At 41.4% G+C, this 23982-nt stretch overlaps 1 protein-coding gene across 5 annotated transcripts in view; it reads left to right on the top strand.

The window, feature by feature from the left end:
* Positions 1–23982, top strand: part of SLC9A9 (solute carrier family 9 member A9) — a 199422-nt gene that overhangs the window by 9754 nt on the left and 165686 nt on the right. For 3 of the 5 annotated variants that reach the window (XM_061365290.1, XM_061365287.1, XM_061365288.1), the window contains exons 3-4: positions 1966–2043; positions 2639–2715. In XM_061365290.1, coding sequence (XP_061221274.1) covers positions 1966–2043; positions 2639–2715 — 155 coding nt within the window. The remainder of the gene's footprint in view (positions 1–1965; positions 2044–2638; positions 2716–23982) is intronic. The other 2 variants (XM_061365289.1, XM_061365291.1) reach the window with 1 other exon arrangement.

The following is a 23982-nucleotide window of genomic DNA, read 5'->3' as shown; positions in this document are numbered from 1 at the left end:
ACTAAATTACCCAGAAGTTGCTCTTACTTCCTTGCTCTTACAAGGAATTTCCCAATCTTTCTTCCATAGTCTCAACTGTGAATTTTGTGTTTCTCTGTATTACTGGAGAGGCCTCAGCCTGCTTGGATATTCAGTCATTTTTCCTTCACAATTATCTTGCAAATGCCTTCTTAAAAAGAAAATACATAAAAAAGGAAAGAGGGAGGAACTCAGCAGTGTTTAGGAGACAGTAACAAAGCTTGGCAACCTTCCTGACTGGCAAAAGCACTAACATAAAAAACAGAAAACATGGTGACACCATGCTCTGGTTTTTGTGCAACTGTAATTCCCTTCTGACCTCCATTTAAGAGTTTACAAAGTGCATTTATCAGAAAGAACAGACTGTGCCATGCCTTACAAATGTGTATTCTTTGGAACACGGTTTTGAATAATAAAACATGCAGTCAGGATTTTTGATGCCTGCAGAAAAACTGTTTTAACATATTTGCTGAATTAATTCCGAGGTTGAGACTGTTAGTTCACAAGTGAAGAAAATCCTTTTTCTGACATGTTTTCAATGAAGTTACCAGCATAGCTAAAATTGCTGGCACATTATTTGCCAGCTATTTTTTTTCAACTTTATAATTCAAAGTCAGCAGAATGGGACAAAAGGCTGAGCTCTCACTTCCTGTTTATCAAATCGAGCTATCTGCTAGTAAGAAGACAGAAGTGATTTTGTAGGCAAGTCTTACTCTTCTGAAGCTAAATAATTCATCTGGAATACTTAAATAGCCTTAAAATACCACTTTATTTGAACAAAGGAGCTGCAAGCCTTTGTGTTAATTACATCTTGTCTCTTTTAAAATTACTGGCATAATATAGCCCACTGACAGAACAGTCTACTGTACACATTCTTATTAAAATATGTTTTCCTCCAGAAATACTGGGATTTGAAATAGGATTCTATTTTACTGGAAGCTATTCGTAATGACTTGCAGTGACTGAATATTGTCCTTGGTCTCTCCCTGTGCCTGAAGGTGAAGGCAAATATGAACTGTACTAACAACAGCTGGAATAAGAACTTTTTGCTTTGCCTAACACCATCCTTATTCTAGCACTACTTTAAACATTTTAATGGGTATTTTATAAAGTGTTTTTGGCTGTTCTAGGAAAAAAAATGCGTTTCACATGGATGGGGTTGTCATTACATAGGCATATGAGTGTAACAGGCTGTGTAACAGAGGACGAAGTGGTACCTGCTGCTTTGCCAGCCAGTGGTGTGGAACAGGAACCATGAAGAAACTAACCTGGTAGCATACCTTCAGTTCTGAAAGCAAGCAGCACCTTAGCAATGTCTGCAGAAAATCCTGTTAGTCTTTGCACGGCTGAAACTAGTCCTTAACTTATAGAGAATATAAGGAATCCCCATTTGCCTACAAAACAGATACATGATTTGTAGGCAATAGGACAGTGTCAGTGCCTCTCAGGTTTCATAACACACTGATATAATGGATCTTCAGTAACACAGATATAGATAACTGTCACCAGAAACAAATTCCAGTTTCATTTCCATGACAATATGACCTAAAATGTCTGCACACATCGAAATAGAAAAAACAGCAAGTATCTGAGGATGTTCCTGATAAAATAGTTGAGCTGGTAATAATTAAGGCCATCACAAAACCCTCAAATCAAAATCTGAAAGAAAAGTCTTGTATTTTACAAGATGTGTTACATCTTGTAAAATACAAGAAATGTATACAGGAAATGATGATACAGAAGCAGTCAGCAGATTTACTGAGAAACTTTAGGACACAGAAACCTGTGCTGGCAGGTTTTGTAACTGTATAATCAGCAGAACTGATGATACAATTATAGTTTAACAAGTCACATCACATCCTGATCAGAAGTTACAATTAAAACCTATTCTATCAAATTAAACGCTACTTTGTTTGTCCTTACTCTCTCTCTCATCCTTTCTGGCAGATGACATTTGATCCTTCCATCTTCTTCAATATTTTGCTGCCACCCATTATATTTCATGCTGGATATAGTTTAAAGAAGGTATGTGTCTCTTTATTACAAAAGTGACTGAACGTGACTGCTACTTTCTATACCTACCAGGCCAATGACAGAGAAAAGAGTCAGTTAACAATTACATTGCATGGGAAGAACTTGACAGGAATGGAAGAAAATGAAAGATGCCCAGACCTCATTCTTCTCCCTTTCTGCACTTTTACAAAGGTTTGACTGTACACTTCAGCATTCCTCTTTTCAGAAGAAACCACTTTGAAGCTGGTGACACTGCATGTAGGCAGCAGCCTACCTGTTTTTTATATAATGCATCATCAGGGCTTTGTTTGTTCAAGGGATGGGTTATGATAGTATTTGCATCAGATACTTTCAATGTGAACTTCTGTTATGATCCTGAAGCATTCGACCAGACACATAAAAGAGAAAATTTTGATGGTATTCCATTCAGGCAAAAAATTAATCAAATTGTATTTAAAAAACACAAGATGTAGCCTATATTGTTTCATCTTATGATTGAGATAGGGGTTTTAAGAAGTGTCACTTCTAGATGCAGTGTTTCAGCTTGGTCTGAATGTTCTTTTACTGACTGTATTACAAATCACTGTTTTCAAACTTTCCTCCCCAGAGGCATTTTTTTCGTAACTTAGGATCAATTTTAACGTACGCCTTTTTGGGAACTGCCATCTCCTGCATCATCATAGGGTAAGTGAATGCGTTCTGCTATTACTACTGAAGTGATCATTAGTGCTTGGTATTTTTCTCAGTTAAAAACTAAATTGTAAAAAGAATAGTGGACCCTGTATGGTCAATATACTTCACAACTTGTATAACAGATAAAGTAATTCCTTACCAGGGAATGCTGAGATAGAAATGCTACTCTACAGTAAGAACTGTTCAGGGCGTTCAGGAAGTTGTGTCCTTCATTTCTGGTCTGTGATTGATGAAAGCATGAAATGCTTTCTACAGCCCTGTAGCTTTAACCAGCAGTCCTAAGAAATACAACCGTTCTCTTAATTGAAATTCCATGCTTCTAACCAGAATTCTTTCTTGAGGACATTAGACAACTAACATTAAAGAAGGACTTAAATCTCAGAAGGGGGAGGAACAGATACCTAGTGGCTTATATGTAAAATAACTAGAGCAATAGTCAAAGGCTAAGTGAAACTTTTTAGTTGAAGATCACACCAAAAGCCTCAGTCTGGTATTCTGTGTGAATTTAGCCTAGATATGACTAAATGGCTTTGGCACAAAAAAGGGGGAAAAAAGCAGAGGGGTAAAAAAATCATGTTTTATTTCTGTACCTCCTTAGTGAAAAGTTTCTGATTTTCTTTCAAAATTTTCCTCATTAAAAAAAAGATTTGCTAGTCAGAGATGGATCGTATGTTTCTAGGCTGGCATGGTATGAAACTTCATCTGTTTGGTTAGCTCAATCAAAATTAAGCAAACCGTTTAAAATCCTTTTGGATCTTAAAAAGTGCATGTTTTTCACACAATTTATTGATACCACTTCAGCTCTCATGTTCTGGGAAAATTTCTGGTGCAGGCAAAAATGAATGACCAGGGTTGGATTCTGCAGTGAGTGAGTGTCTGTGCCTGCACAAAGCCTTACTGAGAAAAGCAGTGCACTGTTCGCTGTTTAACCATAGCACCATTAGGCATTCCGTGGCATTTCTGTGCTATGGAGTGGTGCAGAGACATCTGAGCTAGCTGAGTCTGTACGGTATTGTGGAGGTGATGGAGAGGTGCTGCATGTAAAAGTAAGTCTTGCTGAGAGGCCTTGATCTTGCTGGGATTTGTGCAAAGTCAAAATAGGAAAAAGTCACGGAACTTTCTGGTATTCAGGTTTTAGAGTAGGAAACACACTGCGTCTTGCAGGACTTGTTTGAGGTCCTGGGGTGTAGAACCTGAAATGTAAAATTTATATCTCTGCATGGTATGGAAAGATTTGTGGAAATGTGTCAGGTTTTGTGAGGGTGCTTGAATTTAAAACTGGTCAAAATTCATAGAATCATAGAATAGTTAGGGTTGGAAAGGACCTTAAGATCATCAAGTTCCAACCTTGCTGCTATGGGCAGTGACACCTCGCTCTAAACCATATTACCCAAGGCCTCGTCCAACCTAGCCTTGAACACTGACAGGGATGGAGCATTCACAACCTCCCTGGAAAACCTATTCCAGTGCCTCACCACCCTAACAGGAAAGAATTTTCTCCTTATATCCAATCTAAACTTCCCCTGTTTAAGTTTTAACCCATTACCCCTTGTCCTATCACTACAGTCCCTAATGAACAGTCCATCCCCAGCATCCCTATAGGCCCCCTTCAGATACTGGAAGGCTGCTATGAGGTCTCCACGCAACCTTCTCTTCTCCAGGCTGAACAGCCCCAACTTTCTCAGCCTATCTTCGTATGGGAGGTGCTCCAGTCACTGATCATTCTCATGGCCCTCCTCTGGACTTGTTCCAACAGTTCCATGTCCTTTTTATGTTGAGGACATCAGAACTGCACACAATACTTCAAGTGAGGTCTCACAAGAGCAGAGTAGAGGGGCAGGATCACCTCCTTCGACCTGCTGGTCACGCTCCTTTTGATGCAGCCCAGGATACGGTTGGTTTTCTGGGCTGCAAACGCACACTGCTGGCTCATGTTCATTTTCTCATTGACCAGCACCCCCAAGCCCTTCTGCACAGGGCTGCTCTGAATCTCTTCTCTGCCCAGCCTGTATCTGTGCCTGGGATTGCTCTGACCCCGGTGTAGGACCTTGCACTTGGCATGGTTAAACATCATGAGGTTGGCATCAGCCAACCTATGAACAGCACTTTCAAATTATAGAAGCAATTAATTTTATATTTCTGTCCTTTCCCTTTCTTTATAATGGATCTAGAAGTAAAGATGTATGTGCTGCAAGATACAAGCTGGCATCATTACGAGATGGAGCTTTCTCCTTTCATGTAGTTTTGATAATAGTAAAGCACATGACTAACCTGATTTTAAACCTTTTCTAAGTATGTCATAATATATATCTTGACATCCTAGATTCCTAATAATCAAGTAGCTTAGTAAACATAATGTACCTTAGGCATGGTGGCTATTAAATGTTCTGCAAGCTATGACTCCAAATACCATGAAATTTTAGACTCCACAATGAAAAGCCGCATTCAAAGTATGATCACCTTCTGTGCTGACATACAAAGGAGTGTTAAGCTCTCTATGTGGCTGTTTCCCCTTCCTGTGAGAAAAACTGCTGAACACCTATGGACCAAGTAGAAAGAACACCTTTGATTTCAGACACAAATCTGTAACTCCAGGAGACAATGTGCCATGTGTCTCACTAACTGGTGAGGAAAAGCTTAATCTGCTTAATTCTGCTTTCCTTGAGAAATGACACCTCATCTTCTCACCTCTGCTATTGCTTGTTCTCCTCTGGAGAAGGATGTGAGGCAGAAAGCTCTGGATCTTGGGGATCTTTCTTTTCTCATGGGAAGGGGCATGGAATTTTAGAGACCCAGAATGGACAGGATTCCACCAAATGACATAATTAAACAATCAGAACCATTTCCTGCCCAGTTGCAGAAATTTCCCTACATTAAACCTCCTCATTAATTTCTTTGTGAGGCTCTATAGCTTGCAATAGAGCTCCAAAAGCACTTAGCCACATGAAAGAGAAACATCAGTACCACAGCGTTGTCACTTTGGGGGGTGAATGCCTGCATATGGATCCATGAAGATCACATCTTTGAGGACTACACCGCTCATACTTTCCCCACATCTTTATTTGCAGTAACATCACAGAATCACAGAATGGTTGAGGTTGGGGGAACCACTGAGGGTCATCTAGTCCAACCTCCCTGCTCAAGCACAGTAAATAACAGAGACCTTTATGTTACCCTACCTCTTGTAGCTGCTTCTTTTCATTCTGATTTGCACAGCAAATAGCATCCCTAAGGTTGGAATTATAAATTCAGCAAAAAATCTACATCCTGCTAACAGTTTGAGCTGAATGCCAGCACATTACTGAGGTAACAGTGGTTCTGGATCTCATTAGGACTTCCTGTGCTTCCTCTCACTTGTCTTAGCCATTGAACATTTATCTCCTGTAAGCCAATTGCTAAAAAAGCTCTGTGAGACTGCAGAAAGCAGTAGGGCTGTCCAGCCCTGTGGTGCTCCCAAGTATGCTGACACTTATCGTTGCCTTTGTAAATGGAAAATGCCAGAACAGCTTTGATAAGCTTGTTAAAAGAAACATAATATTTTCACTTTAGCCTTAATTCCAAATGCTGTAATTCCTGTATCCATATTATTTTATCATCTAAAACAGAATAAATGTGGATAGAATCTCCTACAGAAAGTTTCTACTAGGAACAATTCTAACTGGCAATTCAAAGTTCAAGCCCATATTCAGGGATAAAGACTGAAAAGAAACCCTAAGGTAGAGCAGCATGCACTGAGCAGCACTGGGCCTTGTACTGTGTTCCATACAAACCCACAACCCCCACTGAAATTACTGCAGAGAAGGCAGTAATATATTCAGAATAGGGCTTATGTGAATCATAGAATCATAGAAGGATTTGGGTTGGAAAGGATCTTAAAGATCATCCAATTCCAACCTCCCTGCCGTCGGCAGGGACACCTTCCACTAAACTAGGTTGCTCAAAGCCCCGTCCAACACAGTGGCTTAGATTCTGTGCACCTGCAGGCTTTCACTGGGACTGTGCTTTTCCCTTCGCAAGTGAATTACAAAGCATCCCATTGTGAGCTCCTCCTGTGGGGCTGGCTGCACTGGCAGGGTACAGCCTGTAACAAAGAAGCAGCAGGATGCTCTTTGTAAACAGATGGAAAGTACCATTAATAAAGGACAGAAACATCATTTGGATTTTTGCAAACTTAGGGTGCTAAATAGTTGCCATGGAACACATGAAACAATGGTGCCTGTATCCACTTTGTAAATCTTTGCTGTTGTGTGAAAGGCTGTCTTCTAGCATCAAGAAAGAGGAGCTACATGGAATTTGAGAGAAAAGGCTAGAATCAGATATTCCCACTGAGGGCAGGGTAGGAAGGAGAAGAGAGATTGCTGGGGTTTTAGTGAAGGCAGTGCTGAAATGTAATTGCTTTCAACTGCTCTAAAGAATGCCTGTCCATGTTAGCTGTAATACTGCCCTCAGCCACTCAATACAGATGCAAGTTAACTTAATTCCCAGGCTCTCACAGACAGGCCAAATTATGCCTTTTGCACTGAGTCTGACTAGCAAGGAACCATGCAGAGAGAAATTCCCCCACTCCAAGCTGTATCAGCTTTGCAGAATTGCTGAAGTTGGCCCCTTCGTGCTGACACTGGGTCTGCACAACGTAAGATCATATGAGACGCAGTATCTCAACATACCTTTTTCTCTGCAGTGCTTCCAGCTCCTTGTCTCCTGAAGATGGTCAGTAAGACAGCTCTTTATTCCTAAGAGAAATCATACAGTTTAAGTCTCCCTGAGGGTTTCTCTGTCACAGGGTGTAGAAGACTCATGCTGTAGCAGACTACTTGAGCTTCATAGACTCAGAGAACAATTTAGGTTGGAAGCAATGTCTGGATGTCTGCAGTCCAACCTGCTAATCAACACATTACTGGCTTCAAATTTAAATCCAGCTGCTCAGGGCCCTGTCCAGCCAAGTTCTGAATATTTCCAAGAATGCAAATTCCACTGGCTCTCTGGGAAACCTGTTCCAGTCTTTACCACCCTTACTGGAAAGATTGTTTCTTTATATATATGATTAGAATTTCCCTTGCTTCATTTTGCAACTATTTCACCCATCCTTTCACTATGCACCCCTCTTACAGAGAAGATGCTTTCACCTTCTCTACAGCCACCTATTATCTGAAGACAACATTTAGCTCCCCTCCTAGACACAAAAGAAAGCTGAGCTGCTTCTTTCCAGGCTGAAATAACTCAGCCCTTCCTCTCTTCTCATACACCATGCCTACAGCCCCCTAATTATCTTGGTGGTTCAAAGCTGGACTGTCTCCTGTCAGTCTTTCCTGTACAGGGAGTCCAAAACTGAATCCATTATTCCAGATGACACCTCACAAGTGCCAAGAAGAGACTAATCATTCCTCTGGACTTGCTTCCTCCACTTCCATGAATGTGTGAAGTTAGCCTTCACAGCTGCAATTAAAAAGTCTACTTCTGACTTACACTCAACTTGATAGCCTCCAGGACTCCATGTGGTTTCTGCAGCTAGCTTTGTAGCCAGTCATGCTCCTGCATGACTGTTGTGTGGGATTATTCTGTCTTTCAAATATGCTGATATTAGCTGTGATTGATGGCTGTAAGCTGTAGCAGCACTGAGCTGATGCTACTCAGTGAGCAATGAGCCTGTGAAAATTGTGCTGCTGAAAAATCAGGTGAACATTGGCCTGTCTTGCTTTTTTTTCCACACCTTTCAGGAAGAAGCAGGGAGAAGGACCTAACAGCTTCCGCAAGGAATAGTGTTCTCTTCCGTTTTTATTTTTAATAACCTGTGCTATCTGATGGGATGCATCTTCGAGAAGTGATGCCAGGGACAGATAATTTCAATTTTGATGATGGATTTTGATAAGAGTGCTCAAGTGTTTGGAAAAATCTTGACACTATGGTAACATCCTATCAGAGCAACATGTGAGGCACTGAGTGGCAGGAGGAGTAGAAAGATTTGCATTCCCCCTCCTTGAAATCATCCTGACTTTTTAGGTCAGCATTCTCAGTGCCAGCCAGGGCCGAGATGCTTGTGCACAGGAGCACTGACATCACACAGTTGGCCTTATCTGTGATTTTTTTATTCAGTTTCACTTGTGTTCACTCGAATTGCAATGCCAAAACCACATTTTAGACATTCAGAATGCAGATGTTTGCAGTCAGTCATATTTTTCAGTCTGCCTAGGAGATATGGCAAGGCCTGATTTTTCTAGAATTTAAAGCTCTCTGAATGTGCTACTCAAATAGCAAACACATTTGCATACAACTTAGGCCAAGTTTGATCTGTCATTGTGGCTGCACTGAGAATTTTGTTTGAATAAAGCTGAGATAAAAGTGACTGGATTGGGAAAAAAGAAAAAAAGAAGCAAAAACAGAGTAATTACATAGTTTCAAGACAGTGAAGTTACGAAATACAAAGAGCTGGCAATGCTGGTGTTAGGAAAAATCTTTCCAATATCACTACTATTTTAAGGAGAAAGTAGGGCTTTTTTTACTAGCATCTCAGAGAGCGTCGCCTTCTGTGGCTGGAGAGACAGGACTTCTCCATATTCCAACTACACCCAAAGTTGGTTAGTCTGACCTAGTTAATTCCAGTCCAAGCGCAGTGAGCACATGTATGCTTGCTTTAGAATAACCATATTAGACTGTTTCTTGGTAATTGGTGCTTAAAACAATGACCTTCTCATTAAAAAAAACAAACAAACCAGCACATAGAATCAAAATATTTATTTTGTGCATCTGTGTTTAACTGCAGTGACTGACAGTATGGTTGCTAAGAACTGATTAGAATAAAACAGATAATATAAATAATGTGATACAGTAGTATATATATCTTCTAAAACTCAATTGCAGATGGTTTTGTGTGAAAACCAGAACTTTTTTTTAAGAGACATATATAAATAGAAATTTATAAGACAGAACGAAAGGAATATCAAGAAATAGCAAATACCACTCATGATGGGGGGGGGGCATAAAATCATGTTTTCCATCATAACCTTTCTAAGAAAATAGACATTTTCCATTTAAATGTTTGTGGTACTAAGATTCCATCATCGCATGAAAATGTTTTTTCTTCGTTCTTAACTGCACACTTTTGACAGCCCCTCTTTGTGCCTCCTAAAGAAGGAAGGGATGGCTGAATTAAGAAGTGTTGCCAGAAAGCAGCAGTAGCAAGAAATGTTCAACTTTTCTTTACACAGCTTACATGGGTGTGATGCATCCTGATATAACCATACAAAGATTTAGGTCTCTCAGCAATATTCAGCTATTCTGAAGGTTAGGGGACAAATTCCTTGCACTGGCATACCATTTAAACAGGCTATTAGGATTCATCATTTTTAGTAGAAAAGAGTCTTTCAAAACAAACAAAAAAAAGGTGTGACTTTGTGTGTGTGTGTGTGCGTGTGTGTAGGTGCATTCATTTCCTCTTGAAAAGTTAGCTTATTTTACAACATCCTTCTCAACAACAGGTAGCTTGCTCTGGCCTCATAGAAACACGAGACAGGACTGATGTACTAACATATTCTTAGTAGACACCGTTTCTGTCTCTCATTAAGCATGTGGCAGTGCCCACCCGAGAAGTTCAGCACGCAGTAGTTACATTTACTGAGCACTGCATGACTGGGGAATTTTGTTTATTATTACTTTTGTTTTAAATAGGTATTTGGGTATTTGGGCAAATGCTAGATGTATGTTTAGTTAGCCTATGTGTGTGTTCTATATTACTTTCTGACTGAAGCCTAATGGGTTATACAAATGGGGTCTGCTGATGTGAAACAGTATTGAGTTTATAATCTGAATATTCTTTCTCATCTGAAAGCTATGGATACACTTCACAGTTTGGAAACTAAATACTTGTAGCTATGTACTTTAGCTGAGCAAAACCAAATGTTGTTTGGCTTGAATCTACTGTACAGTGATACGGGGTTCCTCTGGGGTTTGGAAACTGTTTCTGCAAGGAAATATGGGGCCAGGTTTAGGGTAACAGAAAAAAAGTCTTCTCTCTGTTAGAGAGCTCTCCATAAACTAAGCAAATACCTTCACAAGGATTATCTGCTGCTACACCAACTCTTGCCTTCCCAGATGATCGTTTTCCTATTCATTCAGAATTAGTTCATGTACAAGGAAGTAGTACTTTTTTTCCAATAGAAATACTGTTTTCTACCACATGTTCCTGTGACACAAAAAATACCAGGCCCATCTTTTCTCCACATACCACCTGTAAACAGCAAATGCTTACCCTGCCTACAGGCAAGAATAAAAGCTTTATTTGGTACAAACAGAAATTGGTAAGGGAGAATGTTACAGTATCTTGGTGCTATAAAGATTAACTGAGAGAGAAAGAGGGAAATACTGTATATAGACCACTTGTGCTTATCAGTGATAAAACCCTTTGAACATCAGCTGTCTGGCTTTAATAATTTCTATTAATCTTTTGAAGCCAGATATTGAGCCTGTGACTGGAAATAAAGTCAAAATTAGTAAGCAGACATTCATCTGAATGTCGTATAACATTTTCAAGAGTATAGTACCTGTGCTGGTACCATCTTCTGGTTTTTTTGTCTGCTTTCATATCCATCTTGGAGTGAAAGCAGGCGTTTTCTGTCAGTCATGAGGCAGTACTGCACATTGATTTGAGGAAATTCAACAGGCATGATTTAGCTGAAAAATCAAACTAAGTCTCTCCAGAGTTCTCCAAAGAAGGCAACCTGACACTGAGCCCCAGCAGGAGAACTGGTGTGTTTAGTTGTTAATGTGCAGCTCAGTACCCCAGTGCAGTAACTTTGATGCTTTGGTCAGTCCAAACCTAAAATAATTCTGTTGTAGAGTATGGTGCTGCAAAGTACAACTCACAGCTGCAGTTGCAAGGAGTGGATCCTCCTTATTGCTTTTGTTTAAAGGCAATTGCTGAATTCAAAATTCATAGTAAAGTCTGAGTTTAGAAAAGCTTGAAAATATACACCCACTATATTTGGGAGTAGGAGTTTTGCTAAGAGAACAAAAAGGGGAAGAGGCTTTCTCATAGCCATAACTTTTACAGACTTCTAACAGTTCTAAAAGTTATAAAGCAGTAAAACTAGAGCTTCTTATTTGCATGATTTGTCAACATACTGATAAGAAGCTGTGTTAAATCAAGACACTGGTATAAAAGAGTGTTTCCCAGACCACTAACACCCACACAGCTGAAAGTTCTTCCAAGAGTACTTTGATGCATTCAAGTATGTGTTGGTGCAAGTTCAGTCAGAATTTGTAGCTATTTCGCAATAAACATCTGACATTGTTTACTGCAGCAGAGCTGATCATGCAGAAAACATAGTTTTTCTGCTTGCAAACAGATGTGGTGAACAGCAGGGTGTAATTATCTGTATCTTCCAGAAGAATCCCTCAGCATACTGAGGATACTGAAAGAATTGTATTATAGGGAAGACCAGAGGTGTGGGACTGCAGAAGCAAACAGAATGTAGAATATCAGGAGACTCATCTAAAATCCAAAGGATGTTTAATTTGATATTTGATTTTCCTGATAATCTCCTGGAATCAAAAAAAAAAAAAAATCAATGAAATGCACTCTTCTGAAAAACACACAAATGGCTTTTGCTGCAAAATAGGAAAAACACTCAAGTCCAGTTACTCTCGAAGAAACCCCACACTGGAGGGAAGAGTTTGTTTGCTGGGGGTGTTTGTTTGGGGGGCATTTTCTTTTTAAAGTTTCTTCACAGTTCCCTTTGAATTTGAAGATTTTTACTGCAGGAATGCACACTTTTGGATAGATCTCATAATGTCTTCTTCCCTGATCTTCATGGATTCTTTAAGAACTAACACCCATGTGGTCTCCAAAGATAGGCATCCCCTATTCCTCTCGCTATAGAGCACCCATACACCATGCATGTGTATCCCAGCATCCTTGGGTGCAGCATCATTTGGAAGTCAAGTTTGCAACACTACTCTTGCAGTCTGTATATTAACTTTCAGAGAAAACAACTTTACAGTGCTGGTGAAATGGAATACATGCATCCCCTCTGGCCCTGGGACTGTTAACACGGTGTCAGTGGCAGAATTGGGAGGCAAATCCACAGCCCTGCTGTAGTCGCTGGGCTATGGTACATACACCATTAGCTGTTTGAAATGTGAGTACCTGAAAAGCACTTTTTTGCCATCGCCATTCAGGTGGTCCAATAGTTCATGTGCAGTGGAGGAGAGAACAGCCTCGGTGAGGTGGGCATCAAAGAGCCCTGCCAGAGCAAGAGGCCTTACTGGGTAGCTGGGTTACTAGAGATCTGGTTTCCTGTCCAAATCATAATCCCACTTTGGCACCTTTCCAGCACAGCCAAAGGACCAGTTGTGTGAGACAAGGCATTCACTGCCAGGGTTTTACTAGCACTCTGAATGGCCCCATTCTGCTGCTGAATTCTGTTCTATGTTTAACATGCTGCACATGGGGTTGTGCTTTTTGTAATCTCTTCTCTGTTAAAGGTACTAGCCATTGGCATGCCTTTCCATATGTGTCACAGAGCAGGGGGAAAACGCATCTTAACTACTTCTAAAATGCACGTAAACGACGATGGAAACGGACAGCACGGGTGTCTAACCACAGCGTGCAGTGCTGCGGCGGTAACAGGTCAAGATAACGCGCACCTCCACCCACGGACGGCTGCAGGGCCGTGCTCCCCCACGGGCACCGTGGCCGCCTCACGCCGGCAGTGGCGGCCGCAGCCCCCGCCGGGACAGCAGGTGGCGCCCGCGCCCTGCCTGCGCCTGCCCGGCCCCACAGACCGGGTGTTCCGCAGCAGGGAGTCTGTTGGGGATGCTGTTGATCGCTGATGTGGTTGGTGTTTATATCAGACAACACTCGGATGTGGCGTTCATCGCTGATATGAGACGGCACAGTGCGGCCAGGTGGCAACCTCCCCGCCACTCCTCCCGGCCCCATCGGCCCCATCGCTGTTTGTCGTGTTCCTGTGTCGGGAGGAGGGGGCGGCGGGGTGTTGTCTCCTGAGCGCACGCCCTAGTGGTCAGGCTGGCGGGTGAACCCATCTAAACCTGGGGTGCCTCGGTTCCCCGTGATCTTATGTGCATGGCTGAGCGGGGAAGGAGAGTAGAAGTGCCAAGCTAATCTGAAGGCAGACCGTGCGTTAGTTTTTAGGTGATTAAGGAAAAATATTAGGGAAAGAAGCATTTAATTTTATCTCAAGCAAAACCTTTTTTTTTTTCCCCAAGTTCCTGCTTTTTATTTAGAGCCCGTCTCCAGGTTAGTACTGGGGGCAGCTAGCTGCATGGCAGGCTTAGTTGGGGCATTCAGATTCCCAGACGAGCAGCACCAGTGCCAGCTCTGCTGTGTTTGTGACAGGAACAGCTCCCAAAGCCAGCAGGAGCAGGGACACTTGTTTCTCTTTCCTCCAACTTTGAGTGCTGGTTGTTAGGATATAGAACAGGTTACCACCCTTTACATGTCACTTTTCAAACACTAATTACCCAAGGATTCTGAGTAACACAGTAAAAGAATCAATTCTGATAAATATTAGAAAATTAGGGATGTCACTGATACCGGATTAAATTAGTATTTCACTGAAGATAGAGATTTAGACAGGGCTATAAGGATCCTTAAACTAGGATTTTACTGCGTATAGAGGATACAGAGATAAGGAAAGCATGCATAAGAAAACTAGATGTCTTCTCTCAAATCAGTGTAGGCCTTCCTCCTTTTGATAAGGCCTGAGAAATAGGTAAATGGCTGCAAAAGAAAACAACTTGAGGAGCCTCTCAGGGTCATAAATTAGACCAAACAAGAACACGCAGTTAATTGGAAAGACTAAACACATTCCAGTGGCCTTAACTAATGGATTTCTGTAATGGGATAAAATGAGTAGGGGTATTTCTCCCCAACCAACCCCCACAGCACCTGTGTCATGACCTTACCTGCCCCAATTACCATATGCATGAGTAACAAGAATTGGGTAGGCATTTTGTGGAATTATAAAAAGTATGTATATAATGAAGATATATAAGCTGTAAACTGTCTCTTCTGGGTGTGCGTGGTAGGCGGAGCAATCCCTGCTACCTGCTACCATCATAAGGTGATGTTGGCTTTCTAACCTGTCATTCTGGTTGGAGAGTTTGTTTCCCAGGTTTTGGTGACATCATGGAGATGGGGTCTTTTAGCTAAAACTGTTGTCCAGCATGCTAAATGTCAGAGTGTTAATCATCAGCCTGATTTCAAAATGTTCTCACTTAGTTTTGTAAGTATGGACTTTCTGTAATCATGACAGTGATGCAAGGACATCACTAATAAAATTACATTAGTTATGGGAACAGAATTGAAAGTGACTCAGAAGCCTGAACTAGTTGCTACAATGCCCTTCTAGTAAGAGACTGCAAAACCCATTACAGTTGCAACCTCTCACTGGCAAATTGCAGCCTCATTAATAACCTTGGCAAGATGACGGGGGTTTTACATTACTGATCCTCTTGTTAGCCCCTCAGGTGTGTGACTGAAGCACTCTTTTGGGAGCAGTTTGTGGAAGTGAATGTTGTAAATATATTTCCTTTATAGGCAAACAGATGCTCTCTGTCTTTGGGGCTATGAAACTGGCACATTCATGAACACAACTCACTTAAAAATAAATGGGAAGAGAAGGCAGTGGTTAAACCTGCCAAAAATTAAGATCTAATGATAATTGCAAGCACATGAATTTTGTCATATTTTCCCCAGTGAGCCAAGACACATAAAATAACATAAAGTAACTTCCTTTCCTTGCGAAACTGTTTCAGTGGTGTTGATGTTCTATATAATTACTATACATGACAAGGATGATATATATAATAACAATTAAAAAAGAGAGTAGATTAATCTGTTAATGACATATTGACCTGCAATGTGTTAACATTACTATAGGGCAATACCAGTTTTTACCAGACAGGCAATAGGTAGTCCTGTTCATGTACTCCAGTAATGCAAGAAATTTACACAATTAGGAATATGCCTGCTACAAGTGTCTACAAGCACTCGTTTGTATCCCTCACACCACAGTCTGGCCGAAAACACATGTGATGCACATAGTAAAGAAGCATTATCATCTCTTAACTATGTCTGGAAACTAAGAAGGAAGCAAGACAATTTCCCTGCTGGTAAAGCAATTGAGTAGGAAAAAAGAGAGTAACAACAATAACAAAGCCAGGATAACAAACCAGTGTTCTATTAGAGTAGCAAGGAGAGCATCATCAACTGGTGGTCAAAGCTCATTCTGAAAGAAGGGTACTTTTGTTTTCAGCATTTGCCCTTAGAACAAGTGCCTGTTAGTAAAATCTGAAGGGCTTAAATTCATATCCATGCACGTTAGAGTGAGGCCAGGAGAAAACATAGCCTGATAGGGCAATTGGCAGTGGTCTCCCAAGGTTCATAAGCAATTCACATTTCATTCCTTCAGAGTACTCACCCTCATTCTCTGGCTGGAGTGTCAGTTCATAGGCTTTCACTACAGTGTAAAGACATACAGTCTGTTTTTTAATGTTCAATGTAACGCAAAGACAAATTCCAGTTTTTCTCATAGATTCTTTAAATCCATTTCCTCTTCCCTTAGGTTGACCTGGGAAAGCTGTGTAGCATCCATGAAGGCTGTTCCAACATCAGTAGAGCACACTGGTAGCAGTTTAACACATCTCCCAATAATTGCACAAATGCTTTGTGAAGGACAAAGCTTCTCAGATAATATTCCCCTTAATGAAAGAGCCTTGGGAATGGCTTCTCTGCTGATAAGAGAAAAACCACGAGGTTAGCTTGTCACAGGCTGTAAAAAAAGGTGTCTGTAGCCACACCATCCAAACTATTTCTTCTCTGTGCTCTTCCTCTGTTCATTAGGTACTGGCCTCCGAGTGGGTTCTGTTTTGAAATAATTATTCAAGCACTGCCTAGATATCTCTTAAACAACAGCGAACCCCATTGTGTTACAAGGACAAAAACCTTTGGTAACAGCCAGGACAGATGGCTGAAGCCAGGCAACACATTTCAGAGGTGTGCCACACCTCTGTGTTATGAAACCTGGTGTTATTGGCAAACCTCATCATCTTTGATATTTTAATTAAAGTGCCACACTTGAGAATATTCTTGTTATTCAAAACCCTCATATTTAATTATTTTTGAATGCCTCATTATGAAGAACTGGAAAGCATGATCCAACTGCAAACTAAAAGCTGAATAATCCAAAGAATACAAACTATGTCATTTAATGAGAATCTTGTTTGCGAACTTATTTATCTTTTGGTTAGGTTTTGTTATTTTTTTTTTAACATGTTGGGGATGGAAACAGTGCTGTATTATGCAGCCAATACCCCTGCTGGAATGCTGTCTTCTTTCCATAGTGATACTATATAAGCCCTTATCTCAAGGGAATGTGTAACAGTGCAGTGCCAAGATGCTACGCTGAGATATTTGTGCCTTCATACTTCCTTTTACTGCAGAGCCTTCTGCCTCTAAAAAGACATCTGAGTTACTTTCCCCTCCTTCTCTCACTTCTTAGATCTGCTTGATCATTCTAGTCTAACCTATTCTTAGTTTCCCCTTGCTAGCCCATTTTGAAAGCCACTAGATGATTTCCAGTTGATAAAACTGCCATTGGGATGCCCTTTCTCATCGTTTAGCATTGATCATCATAACTCATGAACAGATGCTGGGGAGGCAGATGATCTTTCAAACGCAGCAAGGAAGACTAGGAGAAGAGTGCCTGGAGGCAGATTCAACCACTTAGAAGCATGTAGTCACACGCCGTGGTGTTAGCTAGCTTCGGGTAGGGAGGGGAGCGAGAGCTGAACATCAAAGTGCAAAGGAAATGTAAAATCCTGAGTGCCGTGATTCCTCCTTTCATCTGTGCTTTTTCTCCTGGCAAGGTGTTGCAGGCAGTTCTGCTTTCTATGCCACCAAATAGATTCAAGCTTCGGCAAATGCAAATGGAGCTCCTGGGTCTGTTTTTTATCCTTTAGAAGTTCTAACCCTCACTAAAATTAATTTGAGATTGAAAATATTTTCAGTCAGCAGAAGCAGGTACAAACAGTCTTTCTAGCACAAATGAGGCTCAAGCTCAGGCTCAAGCTGCAGTAGGATGAGGGAAAGCAGGAAAATTGGGAACAATCCATCCTAGGGGACTTCTTAGGCCAGGCCAAAGTTATACGCTGCATGGTAGTGCAAAATTGGCTTCTGGACGAGAAGCTTTGGTGAAGAATCCTGCCTGCGCTTTCAGCGCTGTGTCTCGTCCAGCTGCAATTTGAAAAGGATATGGCAACCAAAATGTACCAAATTTACACTTAGTGCTCCCTTTCTGAGTGTGTGCTGGGAGCTGGGAACACCCCAGAATCAAGCTCATGTAATATTTTGCAAAGTAAAAGGCTACTGGGAGATAATGGTACCCACCAAAATGTACCAAATTTACACTTAGTGCTCCCTTTCTGAGTGTGTGCTGGGAGCTGGGAACACCCCAGAATCAAGCTCATGTAATATTTTGCAAAGTAAAAGGCTACTGGGAGATAATGGTACCCACTCTTCTGGTTATGTGGCCCAGAAAACATCATTTGCTTCAAGTAAGGTTTTAACTTGGTCAAATGACTAACTGCTGCTCGGCAGGATGCGGACAGCAGAGGGTGGTAAAGCCCAGCTCTCGGACGGTCCTAGTGGGTGCTGAAAGCACGTCTCCCTATCGTGTGACTGAGCGGGTATTTATCATTCATTTCCAGTCTTGAGGCTTCCGCATCTCTCATGTGGGATCAAGATTTATTCCCCTATCTCTTGTCGCTAGTGCTATTGCTTAACTGCAGACAGCTGTGCTCTTCGGTCTTGTCTTTCATACTCCATCGGTTTTTTTTTTACTGTACATTCGGTTACTATTAAAAAACACTGTCATCATTATTTGCTTGTACAGCCCAAACATCGGTTGACTTCAGTAGGTGTTTGACACGTGTGAGCAGCTCTGTAATGTTTCTGACTCTTTCCATGCTCCAAAACATAGACCAGTGATTACTGTACAGGAGAAATCACTGTGAAAGAAAAGTAGGCTGCGTGTGTATAAAATACTGAAACGTAGTATAAGAAGTATACTATGTAAGTTAACATAGCAAGTGCTCCAAACTGAAGGAAGTAGAGCTCTTAAGGCCGATTTTTAAAGTTTTGTCAAGAAATTCCAGAAATACTTACGGAGTTAATTGCTTGGAGCTACACCAGCAGGCAACCTAAAGCTGTTGCTGCTTGCGTATTCCTGAAGAACCTTTTACTTTTGTGAATAGTCTCAAAAAAATTTCCCATCTGTGGAGGCCCAGCCTGATTTAAGAAGAACTTCTCTAACATGGTATGAGCAGTATCTCATGAGCTCTGGTTCAACCTACAGTACAAACTCCTACAGTACAACCGCAACTGGCAAACATTTTGAGTAATCAATTGTCCATATGAGATTAAAAAAAAAACCAAAGCAAACCATACCAAAACCCCCCAAACTTACAGAAAAGTCTAAAGGGATACTGTGTAAAACTGCGTTTGTAGTGGGCTGACACTGGCTGGACATCAGATGCCCACCAAAGCTGCTCTGTCACTCCCCTCCTCAGCTGGACAGAGGGAAGAGGGAAAATACAATGTAAGTCTCACGGATCAAGATAAGGACAGGGAGAGATCATTCACCAGATACTATCACAAGCAAAACAGACTCGACTTGGAGAATAATAATCTAACTTACTGCCAATCACATCCGAATAGGATAATGAGAAATAAAACCAAAGCTTAAAAACACCTTTCCCCCACCCCTCCCTTCTTCTTGGGCTTAACTTTACTCCAAGTTTTCCACCTCCTCCCTGCCAGTGGCAGAGGAGGACACAGAATGGGAGCTGTGGTCAGTTCATCACACATTGTCTCTGCTGCTCCTTGCTCCTCAGTGGGACTCCTCACACCCTTCCCCTGCTCCAGCATGGGAAGATGGTCCTCCACGAATTTCTGCAACCTGAGTCCTTCCCACAGGCTGCAGTTCTTCATGAACTGCTCCAGTGTGGGTCCCCCCCATAGCCAGCATCCTTCAGGAACAGACTGCTCCAGTGTGTGTCCTCTGTGGGGTCACAAGTCAGTCCTCCAGCAAACCTGCTCCAGCATGGGCTCCTCTCTCCACAGGGCCACAGGTTCTGCCAGGACCCTGCTCCAACATGGGCTTCCCATGGGGTCACTGCCTCCTTTGGGCATCCCTCAGCTCCAGTGTGGGGTCCTCCATGGGCTGCAGGGGGACAGCCTGCCTCAAACCATGGGCTGCCCCACAGGCTGCAGGGGAAGCTCTGCCCTGACTCTTGGAGCACCTCCTGCCCCTCCTTCCTCACTGGTCCTGGTGCCTACAGAGCTGTTTCTCACATATTCTCATTCATCCCTATGGCTGCAATTGCTGTTGCACCATTTCCATCCCCCCTCTTAGATATATTATCCTAGAGGTGCTACTACCATTGCTCAGCCTTGGACAGGAGCAGGTCCACCCTGGAGCCAGTTGGCATTGGCTTTATCGGGCACGGGGGAAGCTTCTAGCAGCTTCTTACAGAAACCACCCTTGTAGCCCCCCACTACCAAAACCTTGCCACACAAACTCTGTCCAGTCTTAAATTCAGGTACAGCTGCTGTATAAAATCAAACTCAAAGTTATCACAGTTCATAGTAGGCAATGCTTAGTGACATATCAGTTAATTTATATCAGTGTCCTCCCAAGAAAGGAATGTTCTTCAGTCTTGCTCATTTAGGAATATAATCTTTCTTTGAAGTGATGAAATGAAGGAGGAGATCATGGAGACACAGAAATTAGAGCAAGAAAAGAGCTATTAGACCATATAGCTCGTTATTCCATCCCTAAAAGGCTACTCTGCAGTGCATTCTTGGGTATTTTGTCCAGTATACATAAAAACGTGGGAGCATGGAAATAACGAAAGAGCAATTCCAGAACTGCAGAAACGTCAATCCTTTTCTCTCTGCTTTGATCCAGCTATAGGACGAAGCAAAGCAGTAATCGCTGCCATTATAGAGAACAAATCTATTTGCATTTGTACAGTGCCTCAGCTCTAGCTGTGAATGTCTAATCAGTCCCATTGCTGGAAAAATATTTTCCAGCCTTTTGTCAAATCCGTGTCTGATTGCAGTGCATTACTCCATAGCCACTTAACTCCTCCCATGTTCTGGCTCACAGCAGCAGAGGGCTGTGGAGAGAATTTCTGAAGCCAGCGCTGGTGTGCAGGAAACATAACAGTGTCAGGGGTTCAGTAAATATTCCTTTCACCCCTAATAGAATACTGCCCAGCATCACATGCAAGATAACTGTGCTTCTAGAACTTTAAAACTCTGAATAGCATGTGTATAAAGATCCCATGGCACACTTTTGCAGGAGTGGTGACATTTGCCCCAGTGTCCTTCCTAGCTTTAGCCATAATAATTACATTGTATTTTTCTCACCCAGAGTTCCCCTGCAGTTTTGATTGTATTTCTCATTTCCTCTTCTACATGCTTTATCAGATTGATAAGCACCATTGACAACTGCTGCATTCTGATGCAAACATAACTGCACAATGCGACACATAAACTTACCCTGAATCTCAGCAAGTTACATCTGCCTTTCTACCAATCACTAATGTTGTTCTGCCTTCATAAAACTGGAAATTTAAGGTCAGATTAAACTTGGTATGCAGTTGTCAGGTCTGATATAGCCTCTGTTTCCATCACCCAGCACAGAAGTGTTGCAACTGGCCAGGTTAAAGATCCTTATAGGAAAAGGAGGTGGCACAGAGCTGGCACGCTGTCAAACTGCTCGGGCGAGCAATGGACATGCTGGAGGAGAGGACAAATTATTCATTACTTCCAGCTCTGCTTACTCCTTGATAGCCCTTGCTTCAGTTGAAAGAGCCCTAATTTACCACATAAAGGGAAAATGTTGTCCAATCAGCTGTCATAGGCTTGGTGAAAATCCCAACAAATAAACAAAAGTGTAACTTGCAATGAAATAATCAGCTTGTTCTAACAGGGGAAGTTGAGTTTACTTTCCTGCTTTTGATTATCACTTAATTTACATTAGTAAACACTGAATCTTATTAAGCACTGTGTCACATGGGTAGGCAAATATTTGTATGATTCATCTGACAGAGTTGTTCATATCTAGAAAAGAAAAGGGGATTTTTAATCCCAGCTGTTTAAATACTCAAATATCAATAAAACACTCAAAACATGTTCAGGGACTGAGTCGTGCCTGGTGAACAGCAATGTAAGTCCAAAGTTATTTGTGCAGTTACTCCCCATTTACACCCTAGGAGTAATATTAAATCTGAGCAAGCGAAGAAAAGGAGGCAAACAGTTTTTTAGTGATACTTCCAGCTAGCTGAATCCCATATGCTTGCCTTATTCACATTTGTATGTAATTTGTCCCCTGGTTTGATGTTTTTACATACACATTTAAGAACTATATCACATGTAATCCACTGTCAGTATATTAGAGCTGTTCCAAAGTCAACATCTTTTCTCATCAAACCCATTTATTCTTCATATATTTAGAAATTATATTTTCCATGTGAAAGCAGCCAATACTATGCAACTGCATTTCTATTTAATCAATTTAATTATCATTCATTTGCCTCACCCAGGAAACAATTAAGGCAATTTTCCACTTAATTATTTCGACTAAAAGCTACAGTAGTAGCTTTAGATTTTGAAGATTGTCAAACGTCATCCTGTAGAATGGGAAATTTTATTTGTGAAACAAGACACACAACCATTATGAAAACCCTGTAATAGGAATAGCATGTCCTGCAACTAGGTATGTGCAAGCCTTGGAGTTCAGAAAAAGTGCCCTTCCTGAGATGCATTGAGTCAATCTGTCCTAAGGATGCTACTTCTACAAACTGTTCAGAAATGAACAGTTTCTACATCTGACTTGTGCCTGTGTAAGTCTTCTTAATCAAATCCTAGTGCTAGTAAAATAAAACACAATTCTTTAGAAGGCTGTTCTGCCTTCAGGGGAAAGGAAATGAAAAACTGGAGAGGGAGTGAAGTAAGTCTTGACACAACTGAGATTTATGCCAGAGGTTTATTCATATACCCTACAGGATCCCATAGGTTTATATCCTACAGACCAGAAGGAATAAGCAATAGCTTCCACCTACTGCCGTTTATTAGCAATAACTGATCAAATTTCCTGGCAATTGCTAAGCTTATACAGGACCCATCCTTGGTTGATGTCAGTGAGGAGCATGGGCACAGGACAGAGCCACAGAACGTACTGCTGTGTGTCTGGGGTTAGGGTTGAACTCCATTAAAAGAACAAAAATAATCTGTACACAGGGCTTTTTACAGGGTTCAAGCCTGTGAGGCAGAAGTTTATGGATCACCCTGGTATGGGGCAGGCCTGACAAAAAGCAGCATGCACTTGGGTTATCTAGTATATTCTTGGTAGCGTGCACAGGGGGTTTTCATTTGCGTTGTCATTCATTACCTTGAGTTTGTGAGTTGCTTTTAAACATACTTAAAAGCAGAGAATTAGGGAATGGCTTCTCAAATCCCATCCCTCACACTCTCCCCAAAAAGCAGATGCCTAGCATGCAACATGTTTGGTTATTATTAGTATTTGCCCCAAGGGATTTTGAGAAAAAGCTGAAGCAAGTTAGTTCAAAGTCCTCTCGAGGCTGAAGGTAGATATTTTTGGCAACCAATCTGGCAGAAGTTTCCGGGACCTCCTTTCAGTGGCATAGACTACTTCTGAGGCTGCCTGAGGAGTAGGGACGGGAATGGGCAGTGAGTGTAGAAACACAAGTCCTCTTATTTCCATCTAGTTGCCCAGTATTCACTCTTTCCCCATTCCCAGTGCTCCTCACATATGGTAACTAACTGAGCTATCTTTGCCTTTTTTGGCATCAGAGACCACTCTTGTGGCATCAGAGACAAAATAGTCAGGTCTTCAGCACAACACTGCTCTTCTCATAATTAATCATAAATCAAGAACTATTTTAGCAGATGCATATTTGATGCATTTTAATATAAAAATAACAAAACTACAATGAAGAGAGAGCTAGATTCTATGGAACAGAAAAACAACACTGTGTGAAGGATTTGATTAAAATATTTGTGTACCTGCTGAACAAGGTGATGTGTATGGGACAGTAATATAATCAAGTTGGGGAAGATACAGCTCTTGTAATACTGCAAACTCATAACTGCAGCCTCAACATCTCTTTAGGACACCAATACTTGCCAAATTTTATATTATTACAACTTTA

This window comes from Neopsephotus bourkii, unplaced genomic scaffold (genome assembly GCF_033783945.1).
Source record: "Neopsephotus bourkii isolate Nb327-2 ecotype Australia unplaced genomic scaffold, CSIRO-AGI_Nbou_v1 NB_1279, whole genome shotgun sequence".
NCBI lineage: Eukaryota > Metazoa > Chordata > Aves > Psittaciformes > Psittacidae > Neopsephotus > Neopsephotus bourkii.
This window is presented reverse-complemented; position numbering and strand designations above follow the sequence as displayed.